At 41.4% G+C, this 12,883-nt stretch overlaps 1 protein-coding gene across 2 annotated transcripts in view; it reads left to right on the forward strand.

The window, feature by feature from the left end:
* Positions 1–11,240, forward strand: part of SUGCT (succinyl-CoA:glutarate-CoA transferase) — a 316,929-nt gene extending 305,689 nt beyond the window's left edge. For both annotated transcript variants that reach the window (XM_050330259.1, XM_050330267.1), the window contains one exon: positions 8,689–11,240. In XM_050330259.1, coding sequence (XP_050186216.1) covers positions 8,689–8,852 — 164 coding nt within the window. In that variant the 3' untranslated portion in view covers positions 8,853–11,240. The remainder of the gene's footprint in view (positions 1–8,688) is intronic.
* Positions 11,241–12,883: the final 1,643 nt, after the last annotated feature.

A 12,883-nucleotide genomic window follows, 5' to 3' on the forward strand; every position in this document is an offset into this window, starting at 1 on the left:
ACTGCTCCAGTTTGGGTCCCTTTCACTGTTTGCAGTCCTCGAACAGGCTGTTACAGTGTGGACCCCCACAGGGTCACAGGTCCTGCCAGCAAAGCTGCTCCAGTGTGTGCTCCTCTCCTCACAGGTCCACAGGTCTTGCTGGGAGCTTGCTCCAGCATGGGTTTCCAATGGAATCACAGCCTCCTTTAGGCATCCTTCCACCTGCACAGGCATGGGGTCCTCCAGAGGCTGCACATATTAACTCCACCATGGACCTCCATGGGCTGCAGGGGCACAGCCTGCCTCACCATGGTCTTCATCAGGGGAATCTCTGCTCTGATGACTGGAGCACCTCCTCCTCCTCCTTCTCCACGGACTGTGGCATCTGCAGAGCTGTTTCTCATACATATTATCACTTCTATCTTCTGGCTGATGTTCTGCAGAGGGTTTTTTCCCCTTCTTAAATATGTTGTCCCAGAGGCACTACCACTGTCCCTGATTGGCTCAGCCTTGTTCAGCAGCAGGTCCATCTTGGAGCCAGCTGGCATTGGCTACATCAAACATAGGGAAAGTTTCTCGCAGCTTCTTCCAGAAGCTGCCCCTGTAGCTTCTGTGCTACCAAAATCTTGCAGTGCAGATTTTGCAATATAGTTTGTTTTCATGTGATTCCTACATCTATATAAAATACACTGTAAGCTAAGGTAGAACTAACAAGTGGTGTTGGGGTTTTCACTGCTCTTTTTTTGCCAGTGTAGGTGATATGTTTCAAGCAGAGTGTATACACATCCATTAGCTTAAATTTTCCCTTGTCCCACTTGAACAGTAAGAAATAATCATGACTTTTCCCCTGAGCTTGGCTGTCTCCAGGCTTGATTCCATCTACATAGTTTGGAATTTAGGTTGCTTCAATATGCTCTAACCTGTGCTGTAGAAAAAGTGTTATCCAGTGAGTGCTACACAATGCTGCAGGACTGCTAATTGTCAGGACAAAGCAAAGAATATTACCTTTATTCACTTTTATTTACTTTGTGTTGCACCTTAATATTATTCAAATTCAACTTTAATTTCTGCTACTTGTAGAGCCAAACTGACTTTGCTTCTGCAGCCCCAAATCTCAGCAATGCCCAGAGACATGTTCCAAAGACTTCCACATGTTTCACCTGTTTAGAGTGAATGTTCAAAGGCATTTCTTGCAGGACCCTTCCTCTGGACCTGTTTCAGTAGTTTTATCTCATTTTTGTCTTTTGCTTTAATGACTTTAGTATGTCTTAAACTAATACCTCAGTTTGATGCCCAGCAGTATCACAGCAGATAGGCCCCAAAGAAACAGAATTTATTATGAAGACGTTTAGTTCAGGTATTCAAGATATCTTGGTACAATTTTCATTGTGGTTGCAACTGATACAAATTGTGATTTATTGTTGTACTATTAACTCCTGTAGGTTATGTGGTGTGGACATGTAGCATGTGTTTTAGCAATGTATCAAAGTCACAATAATGATGATGATGATAATAATAATAATAATAGAAGATTAGCCTAGAATTTAAATGCGGTGAAATAGCCCTTTGTTTTACTGGTAATAATCATAGCAAAAAGAGAAACAGGCTCCTTTTAATTTAACAGGACAAAGGTAAATCACAGCTACCACTCATTCTTTCATTTTTTCAGGTGATCATATGTTGCAGTATGCTTTTAGGATATAAAAGAATACAGAAGTTTGTAATGTTCTTAAATTAACCATGTGTCCAAGATGGTGATTCTAAACCTTTGTGTAACCCTTCTTGTTCCCATAAACCCCTCACTGTACCCTTGGAATGTCTGAGAGATAACTGAAAGGTCATCTATTGGTTGTTAACCCTTTGTCATCATTGGTTCGTTTGTAAGATGTCCTGTGCTCTCACTGGTCACCTTGTGATCCCTCCAAAAGGTACTTAAGTTGTTTTCAGATCAATAAAGCTCTCTCTGCCTGCTTCCCTGCTGCCTGACTGACTGGCCCCGTGGTCCCTCTGTGGGGCCGTGAGGCGCCGCGGGGTAGGAGGACCAAGGGTGAGCACCTCTCCCCCTCGGAGCAGGGGGCAAAAGGAAGCCTCCTGTTCCGGGGATCCCTGTCCCTACCCACTTCAGCGTTCATCAACCATATGTGTCCCTTTAATTTCATTGCTGAATTGAGCATAGTGTCCTGCTGACAGCCAGGATGCACAGGTGACTGCTGCCTTACCTCCTCCCACCAGTCACCCTGCTTCTACCCCAGCAAAGGCCTGTTTTCCTCTGCAAGGCTCCCTGTAACTCACCCACATGCAAATGCTTTTGACCTTAATTAAAGCAGTTCACCTCTCTCTGCCTCTAGGGATGGTTTCCTCATAAGGCAGTTGTGTTTAATTAACATTTGCATAGCATTCTGCTGGTTGCTTTCCTGGAGCGTTGTTCAGTAGGAGCGTGGGATTGCTGAAGCCTGACTGGCAAGCTTTGCACCCTCCTAATTGACACAGAAGCCAAGTAGAAGTTACACAAGGAAAGAACAGAGAATCGTTAATGATGGATCATTAGCAAGTAGCTCCTTTGAATGAATGTAGATAACTTTATAACTCTATCAAAGTGAAAAGTAGCGTGATGAATTATGCATCAAACAATAAAAGCTCAAGGAAGACACTGGTTTTATAATTGCCATGCAATTTTCTAGCATGCTCTAGTTTGTAAGATTAATTTTCTTTGGGAAGCATGAAGCAGTCTATGCCTGTTGTGCACCTAATGTCAATTTTGGTTTTCTCTTTTAGAGATTTTTTTTCTGTGTCCTTTTATATCACTGCAAAACCTCCCAGGTTTTGAGATCCACACCTAAAATAAGATTGCTTTATATCCATTATTTTTTTAATAGAAATTGCATAATAGTTTTGTGGCTGTTTTGATTTTTTAATATATCTCTATATTTGAATTTTTTAATAAATCTCTAAAGGGAATTTTTGCTCTGAAATTATCTTCACAAGCATTACAGTTAGCACAGAGATCATTTCTGTGGCTTACACTAGTGCCAGTTCATGCCTAGCTAGGAAATGGAATTAATACAAATATTGCCTAGTGATATCACCTTTCCCTTTAAAATATACTGATCTCTCACCTGAGGTTTCCTCTGAAAATTGAACTCAGTGTGTTCAAAGTGAGTAGAATCAGAGGAACAGAAAAGTTATCCCTGATGTGAGCTGTTTCTTAGCTTTTGTATTTTAGTGGGTGAAAGGGACAGTTTACTTTGTTGTAATTTAAATTAATTATTTCTCATTCATCATGGACATGAAAAAGGATTTACTTCCTCCTTCTAGAAAGGTCTCGTGGATAGTGGGGGTGTGGTTTGTTTTGTTTTTGTCAGTGGTGGTGGTTATTTTTTACACTTTCTGAAAACAGTTTTGAAGATGTTTTTCTCTGGCCTTTCTCTTTAGGTTCATGATCCCACATTTTTCAGTCTGTCGTGTTTCCTGTGATAATTTCACTTGCTGTACTGTAGAAGCTCTCAGGTGTTCCAGATGGCTGTGCAGTGGGGGCCCCACACCAGACACTGCTCCAGCTGTGACCTGCCAGCTCTAACTAGAGCAAAAAGATTATTTCATGTGTCCTGCAGGCATCTCTCTTGTTTGTACATCCCTGTATGACTCTTGCCTTTTTTTACAACAGCCTGATGTTGTTGACTCATCTTCACTTCGTGATCTAGAATAACCTCTAGCTATTCCTACTTTACTGTTTGTCTCCTGCCCTGTATTTGTGTAATTAAATGTAGTTCCTTCCCCTTAACATTGTTGAATTTCACCCTGTTTTATCAGACCATTTCTCCAGTGTAGCCAGTTCATTGTGAAAGCTGTATCACAGCCATTTTTAGCTTGAAGTCCTCAGAAAGCTGAGCAGGTAAGACCTGAATTCCATCAGCCACCCCACTAAACATACATTGATAAGTGCTTCATGCTGTATGGAATCCTCACTTGAAATGTTCTTCTGTTTAAGAAGATCCCAAGAAACAATTCCTGAATATGATTTCCCTCTCAGTATGCATTCGGCTTTAGCTTTAGCCAGACCTTGTTTCTTTTGTCAGTTTATGGAAAATAGCAGAGAATTTTCTTTCTGAAAGTCAGATCTTGATTTGGCATCCTAGCAGGCAATTCCCAAATGCTGGAAGTCAAGCAGGCAAGGCAGAAGGCTGGCCTGGCTCAGCAGGGATCTTCTATTGGAAAGGAAAAAAAAGGAAGGTGTGTGCCCAGCGGAAGCAAGATCAAGTGACATGGTAAAAATACAGAGATGCTGCTTGCCACTGCAGGGAGAAAATTTGTGCAGCCAAAGCTCAACTGGAGTTGAAGCTGGCCAGAAATGTGGGGGACAACAAAAAGAGTTTTTTCAACTATATTTAATGGTAATAGACAGTATAGAAATATCATTGGCCTGTTACAGGATGAGGACGGTCACCTCACGAACAGGAACAGAGACAAGGCAGAGGTGTTTAAAACTTTCTTTGCCTCTGTCTTCAATATGGATGATGGACCAAGGGGGTCTCAGTGACCTGAGCTGGAGGACCATGAGTGTGAGAATGATCATCTCCCAGGCAACTCTGAAATTGTGCGGGATCTGCTGCTCCAGCTGGATCCCTACAAATCAATGGGCCTGATGGGATTCATCCCAGAATCCTCAAAGAACTGGCTGATGTCATCACAAAACCTCTCAATGATTTTTGAGTGGTCTCAGGAATCCAGAGAGGTCCCAGCTGATTGGAAGCTGGTGAACATTGACCTGATTTTCAAGAAGAAGGACCCCGAAAACTACAGGCCTGTCAGTCTCGCTTCAGTGTCTGGTAAAGTTCTGGAGAAGATTATTCTTGGTATTGAATAAACACCTGAAAGACACCACAGCCATTGGTTACAGCCAGCATGGCTTCATGAGGGGAAAGTCTTGCTTACCAAACCTAATTTCTTTTTAAGACGAGGTAACCCACATAGTTGATAAAGGGAAGACAGTTGATGTCATCTTTTTGGATTTCAGTAAAACTTTCAATACTGTCTCTGACAGTATCCTTCTGGAAAAAATGTCCAGCCCACAGCTGGATAAACACGTGTGATGGGTGAGCTATTGGCTCACAGGTGGAGCACAGAGGGTGATAGTGAATGGTGTGATATCAAACTGGTGACCTGTCACTAGTGGGGTTCCACAGGGCTCCAGCTTAGGCCCCGTGCTCTTCAACATCTTCATAAATGACTCGGATGTGGTACTGGAAAGGACACTAAGAAAGTTTGCAGGTGACACAAAACTGGGAGGAGCTGTTGACTCCCTTGAAGGCAGGGAGGCCCTGTGGAGAGATCTCTACAAATGAGAGGACTGGGCAATCACCAACCATATGAAGTTCAACAAGGGGAAGTACTGGATTCTGCACCTGGGATGAGGCAACCCTGGGTGTACAGACAGACTGGGGAATGAGATGCTGAAAAGCAGTGCTGTGGAAAGGGACCTGAGGGTCCTGGTCAATGGCAAGTCGGATATGAGTCAGCAGTGCCCTGGCAACCAGGATGGCCAACCCTGTCCTGGGGGACATCAGGCAAAGCATCACCAGCCGGGCAAGGGAGGGGATTGTCCTGCTCTGCTCTGCACTGCGGTGGCCTCACATGAAGTTCTGTGTGCAGTTTTGGGTGCCACAATATAAGAAAGATATTAAGCTACTAGAGAGGGTCCAAAGGAAGGCAAGGAAGATGGTGAAGGGCCGTGAGAGGAAGCCACATGAGGAGCAACTGAGGGCACTTGGTCTGTTCAGCCTGGAGGAGACTGAGGGGAGACCTCATTACAGTCTACAACTTCCTCATGAGGGGAAGAGGAGGGGCATGCACTGATCTCTTCCCTCTGGTCACCAGTGACGGGACCTGAGGGAATGTCCTGAAATTGTGTCAGGGGAGGTTTAGATTAAATACTAGAAAAAGGAAGATGTCTGGGCACTGGAACAGGTTCCCCAGAGAAGGGGTCACAGCACCAAGCCTGATAGAGTTCAACAAGTGTTTGGATGATACTCTTGGGCACATGGTGTAACTCTTGGGGTTGGTTCTGTGCAGGGCCAGTAGTTGAACCTGATGATCCTTATGAGTCCCTTCCAGCTCAGCATTTGTATTGGGTCTGGCTGAGCTGGGGTTCGTTTCCCCGTAGTATCCCTCAAGCACTGCTGTGCTTTGCACTGGTAGCTAGAAGGGTGTTCATAACACACCAGTGTTTTGGCTACTGCTGAGCACAGCACCAACACTGCAACATCCCTTCCACAATCGAGGGCAAGATCCTGGGAGGGGACACAAGTAGGCCAGCTGACCCAAACTGACCAAGGGGATATTCCATACCATATGACGTCAGCTCAGAGATAAAAGCTAAGGTACGGAGCAGGAAGGTAGACGTTCATTGTCTCCAATGGCTACCTGCTGAGGAACTGTTACATGTGCTGAAGCCCTGCTACTCAGGAGTGGCCAGCCATCACTGCACACGGGAAGTACAGAATAAACCCTTCTATCTTTCACTTTGCTTCACTTTTGCATGCGAAAGTTTCCACTTTGCTTTCGCTTTAAATAAACTACCTTATTCCAGCCCACAAATTGTTTTTCCACCTTACTCTCTCTCCTGCCTGGCTGGGAAGGGGAGTGATATAGTGACTAGGTGGGCACCTGGCATCCAGCCAAGGTCAACCCACCACAGCATTGAATAATATTCTGTGATTCTGTGTGCTGGTTTTGTTTGGGGTAGAGTTAATTTTCTTCATAGTGGTTAGTATGGGGCTATGTTTTGGATTTGTGCTGAGTACATATAGAGATGCTTTTGTTATTCCTGAGGAGTGCTTACACAGCACTGCTTTACACAAGGCTTTCTCTGCTTCTCATATTGCCATGCTGGCAAGGAGGCTGGAGGTGAGGCAATACAACCAGGACAAGTGACCCAAACTGACCCGTACCATGTGACGTCATGCTAAGTATATAACATGGGGGAAAGAATGAAGAAGGGGGGGACATTTGAAATGATGGCATTTGTCTTCCCAAATAACCATTATGTGTGATGGGACCCTACTCTCCTGGAGATGTCTGAACACCTGCCTGCCCATGGGAAGCAGTGAATTAGTTCCTCATTTTGCTTGTTCACGTATGAGGCCTTTGCTTTCCCTATTAAATTTTCTTTACCTCAACCCATGAGTTTTCTGGCTTTTATCCTTTCTAATTCTCCCTCCAATCCTGTTGGTCGGGGAGTGAGCAAGCGGCTGTGTGGTCCTTGATTTCTGGCTGAAGTTAAACCATGACAGAGGGTCACCTCACCTGACTTGACGTATGGGTGTTAAAGCTCTGCATGTAAGTTACTTGTCTACCCTTTCTTTTATGGAAAAACATGGGTGATCACAATTCATCTGACCAGGTTTAGTCACTTACCAGTGTCTTAGAAGAACTACACTCTAAGTGTGTCTTTTCATCTTCAGTGTCTCCAAAGAGAGTCTAAGGAACTAAACTTCTATATCTAGGTTATTGGCTACTAAAGATATATGGGATGGATCTCACCTCCAGCCCTTCTTCTGGTGGAAAGACAAGAGATTGCATACTCTGTTTGTTCTTAATAGGTACATGCTGGCTGTTACTCCTGTCCTGAGTATTTTCATTGTGATTGTTTGTTTCAGCATTGAATGGAAGTTAAATGATTTGGTCCGCATTCCCAATTCTGCCTCCTTTCCTTTTTAACACAGAAACCATGTCATAGAATCCTGTGGGTTGGAAAAGACTTTTAAGATCATTGAGTCCAACCATTTGGACTTTTTGAGGAGCATACTCATCAGAAATATGCCAAATCAGCATGTGCTGAGTCGATACCTCACTTGTGATCACAGAGTAAATTTGTAGCTCATTCTCTCCTTAGAGTTTGGTAGTAGTGCTATAGTTACTTGTCTTCAGGGAACTACACTGAAATCTGTTCAGTTCACTTCAGAGTGTCACTAAAAAGTGAGATCTGACTACCTGCAATAGAAGACAGAAGTCCTAATATCACTGCCAGCTTTCAGATTTCCACCTTGAAATTATTCTTGACAGAGTAGATAAACCGTTGTTGATTTTTTTACAGCTGCTTCTATCTGTATTTTTTGATAGAAAATGTAAACCAAGCTGGGTAATATCATTGCTCTATGTGCTGTCAGTTTTATATCACTGCAGGATAATGGAGCACACTGCAGAGGTACCTGAGCTGTTGTCAAGTGGAGATGGTGTTTTCCATTGTCCATGCACTGCTCTGACATCAGTGACAGTGTGTTAACATGACATTTCATTGTGTCTTTATGCTTGTCCTGCCTCCTGTTGAAGACAGACTGGGGATTTCTGTACCACATCCTGTTGAATGGGCTGGGCATTGTCTTTGTCATTCAGGTAGCAGAGAGTGGCAGACCTATGACATAATATGACTCAGAGCACCCTGATATACATGTCACTGGGAAAAATGAGAAGATTTTCTCAACATTGGGTGAATATCCATCAGCTCTTCATTTGAGTAAACTATTTAAAGCTGGTTTATTGGTGCATTATTAAGGACAACATTTTTTTAGTAATTCTAGAATATAACATTTCTGTGATAAGGACTGCAATTAGACTGGTGCAAAAATGAGATAATTTCCTTTAAACTAACATAGAAATTTCAACATAAATATGAGTAGTAACTCTGGAAAATAATTTGCTTTTTTTTTACAGGACCAGGTGTCAGATACAGTGAATTTGATGTGTCACATCCAAAGCCACCTCCACTTATTGGACAGCATACAGTGGAGATACTGAAGAGCATGCTGGGGTATGAGGATGATGCCATAGAAGAACTGCTCCGCACTGGTGCTGTGGCTCAGCATGAGGTCAGATAAGGAACATTAGCTACATTCCTTCACACTGAGTTCACATTACTTTGTCCTCTCTTTGCTCCCTTCAGTTTCCCTAATGGGACTCGAAGAGAAGACATAATTTAATTCCTAATTTTCTTCCACATGTTTTTGTATGATTTTAACACTGATGTATCAAATAAACAATCTCATGCTGTCTGAGTGAAAGATTTTCTTGGGGGTGTTGGGGGTAGATGTAATTATACAGTCCTGTGTGACTACTCATTTTCTGTACTTCATATGGAAAATGGAGTTCTTATCATACTTACAGTAATTGCCTAAACATTTGTCCTGAGAAAGACATGATGTTAGTGAAAAGAAGCAGAACCTTTAAAATCTGTATACTAGACTCTGCACTTGCAGATAGCTGCCTTATACAATTATTTTAGTAGAGAATCTTCTATTTACAAATTGGTCTGATTGATTTTGAACAGAACTGTCAGTCATGAACTTTGTTCATTTCTATTTTAAATCAAGGGTAGCATAACCATTGCAAAATTCACTTTTATTTCCCGGTAATCCAAATTACTAATATTGCAATGCATAGTCATGACAATCCCAATATGTTAGCAGAAAGAAGCTCAAACTGGCACAGTTCTTCAGTTATGAAACAAGCCTATTCCAAGATCAGTTGAGAGACAAACTATGGTTGAATAGTCTTTTGTAATTTTATTTAGAAAGGCCAGGGTACTCTTAATTAAACATTGATCCACAGAAAACCAAGTGCTGAATGTCAAATACCAGAATTTGCCAGACATGTCAATCTGGTTCTGTGGGTACTGTAGGTACTGATTCCTATCTCTGACTCCAGTCGCCTTCCAAAGCACCTTCATTATGGAGAAAACACAGGTTGAAATCTGTGCAAAACTTTTGATTTAGTTGCACCCTCATAATTAAAACATGGTGAGAGTTGACAGACCGTCCTCAAATTTAGTAATATCATATTCTTCAGTAAGGTTGCTCTTGAGAGTAAGGCACTATGCAGTGGAAGAAGGTGGAAGAATTTGATCCATGAAACATACTAAGGAAAAGATTAAAGAGCCATTTGTTCTCTACAAACAAATCTGGCAAATTCTAAATCTCAAGCTAAATCTCAATTCTAAATCTCTCAGTCTTCACTCAATATCTAATTTACAGTTAAAGTAAACTCAGAGTATGGAAAGGGTCTAACCTTTGTTATGTGCACGCCAGGAGCGAGGCAAAGCCTTTCTGTTCCTAGAACGAAATAAAACTAACTCAAACTGACACTCAACACATAATGTCCATGTTTCTCAAAGTATCGGAAACAGGCCTGGCATTATAACTAGCTTGTCACTTTGTTTTCACTCTAACAAACAATATCCTCTGTATTACATTTGAACTTCACAACTCTGCATTACCTTCTGGGGGAAGAAAAGAGGTTATTACATAATCAAATTGCAGTGGAACCCCACTGTGGCTGCTCATTTTTGAAGCCCAGTGTGTTTTGGTTCATTTGTTTGCTTGTTTTCTCTGGTTTTGTGTTCCTTTTTTTTTTTTTTTTTCCCCTCAGATCTTCTCCTGATTTTTTTTCTCTTTCACTGCGTTCCTGGCACCAAACACGATATTCTGTCCATGTGCTAAAGACATCATGAGATCCTGGAAGAGTGACTTCTAAAATAAATATGGAAATAAGTCTGAATTGAGAATTGGGACACCATAGGGGAAGAACTGAAACTGGATTGGAAGAAGTTTTGATATAGTCCACCTTCTGTTTAATCTAAGGGGAACATCCCTTTTTTTTTAATGAGAAAAACAGCAGTTTGAATTCAGCTTCACATAAAATGGATAATCTGATATTGAACTAAACTTTGTTTATTAATGAAAAACACTGTCAGAAATAAACAAATAAATTTGCTGGGTTGTTAAGGGGTTCTTTTCTTCACTTTTCTAAGAATCACATACATAAGATATAGTAAAATATTGCTCAGTTTTGTTCAATGATTTCTAAAAAAATCAGGTTTTTTCCTGTGTTTTTCTAAGCAATGGAAATAGCTAATCTTAGCTACAGTAAATTGGCAGAGCTGCTTTGACTTTAACATAACAATGTGGGTTTAAATAAGCTGAATATTGGGCTTTTAACTCCACAAAGTATTTTGTGCAGAGCTTACATGTAAACAGTGTTTCCCTTTCTTCTCCATTGTTTTTTTGTTAGTGTTTTCCTCTTTGCTATGTTGGCAGTCAAATGCCTAAAGGGACAATCAGAGACATTATTTTGTCTCACCTCCAATACCTACTGCAAGGGGAGAAATCCAGATACCATTTCTCAGTCTTCTAGTCTTACACACAGACTGATGCTTACTCTTTAAGAAGTCAGAAATAAATAGAAACCTTTAAATAACTGGGATTCTAGGAGCTTAAAAAGTCCTGTAGCTTCCAAGGTCTGATCATGAAGTTTTAACCTTTCACAAGGTTTGGTCCTTTGATTTTTGGTGATTTGGAAGACAGTTAAATAATTGTCATGAAAATATTTAAGCTGTTATAGTACCCTTTTTCCTTTAAAAATGAACAAATAAATGCAGAAAAAGAATATTTAGAAAACTTACTGCACTCTTCCTAAGAATCTTTAGGAATATGTGTCTCTAGAGCTCAACTGCATTTTGACAGTCTTGTAATTTCAAACGGTTTTCTCTTGTACTGCAAAACTGGAAATCAACCATCACATGGGATTCTGGAGCTCATAAACTGAGATCCCTCCACTTTCAAGGAAGGGATGTAGCTCGAGATGACTACACACAGCTGCCTCTGGCAATGACTATTTGTTTTTCACTGCTTAAAATGGAAAGGAATCTGCTGGTGCTGCCATGATGTAAGTGTGTGTGTGGTATTGGCTTTAATTTGACTTGATTTACACATCACTGCATTATAAAAAAACAAAACAACGAAACCAAACAAACAAAAACACAAAGAGGGATACAGGACACACCTGTTTGTCTAGTTCAAAACTGATACCACCTAAAGCTGTTTGCCAGGAAGTTAAAACTCCACTGAAAATGGAAATTTCCATTTTGACATCTGTTCTGACTCCATGGTCCGTGGCCCCTTTGGCTCCATTCTCGGTGTTGGGGGATCCCATTGTTCTTGTATTCTCTTGACCATTAAAAATGTTTCCTCAGCCTTCCTCATAAAACTGTCTTCCTTTCTTTTCCATGCAAGCAAGTAAATCTCTACACCGACTACAAACCACCCAGGAAACTGCTAAATTAATGGAGAGTCAGGTGGGTTTTGCATAGCCTGAGGATCTCACTGAGGATATTTTAATGCATCAAAAGAAAATTCCAATCGAACAATAGTCAAATGGGCAGTAATGGAGTTTTCCTGCTCCTGCACAGATCTTCTTCCTGGTAACTCTTCCCCAGTGTCTTCCCAGGAAGTCCCAGCATGGTTGTCTGCAATGGGGCCCTAGAACTGACATTCAAAAATAGGTTTTTTTGGTTAGTGGCCAGGTGGAACAAGGTACTAACTCTCAGAAACCCACTAGCCTCGGCAGTGATCTAGCTGATGTGCAAAGGCCAGTGAAGCCATATTCACGTGAAGAAGGATCTGTTGAAGGAGATCACTTAATTGTGCTGGAAGGCAAATGCTCTTCTTCTTCTCAGGTCTATAAAATCAATAGGAAAAAGCTATTTTGCATTTTTATTTCTTTTAATATAAAAAAATGTAGCAAAAGGGAAAATATCCCCATTCTTGACTTAAATACAAAATATAACGGTCCTTTTTTTTAAGTTAATTGAAATAGAGGATTTTGATATCTGATGATATTAATCAGAATTTTTGGTCTTGGCTCTTCAGAGATTAAAGCTTGTCCAACGATGTCTAATGACAATGTGCTAAGGCTAAAATAGCAGTCAGAAATAGTTCTTCCAGGGAGTGTGCATGCATAGTCAGAAACTAGGGACAACCTTTTCATTAAATTGCCATACAGCTCTGCCACGCAAAGAGCACTCAGCCCTGGTGAACCTGGAGATACAGGGCAGCTAGCCATCTCTATGATTAAA

Source organism: Myiozetetes cayanensis, unplaced genomic scaffold (assembly GCF_022539395.1).
Source record: "Myiozetetes cayanensis isolate MyiCay16 unplaced genomic scaffold, myiCay2020 scf1, whole genome shotgun sequence".
Classification (NCBI taxonomy): Eukaryota; Metazoa; Chordata; class Aves; order Passeriformes; family Tyrannidae; genus Myiozetetes; species Myiozetetes cayanensis.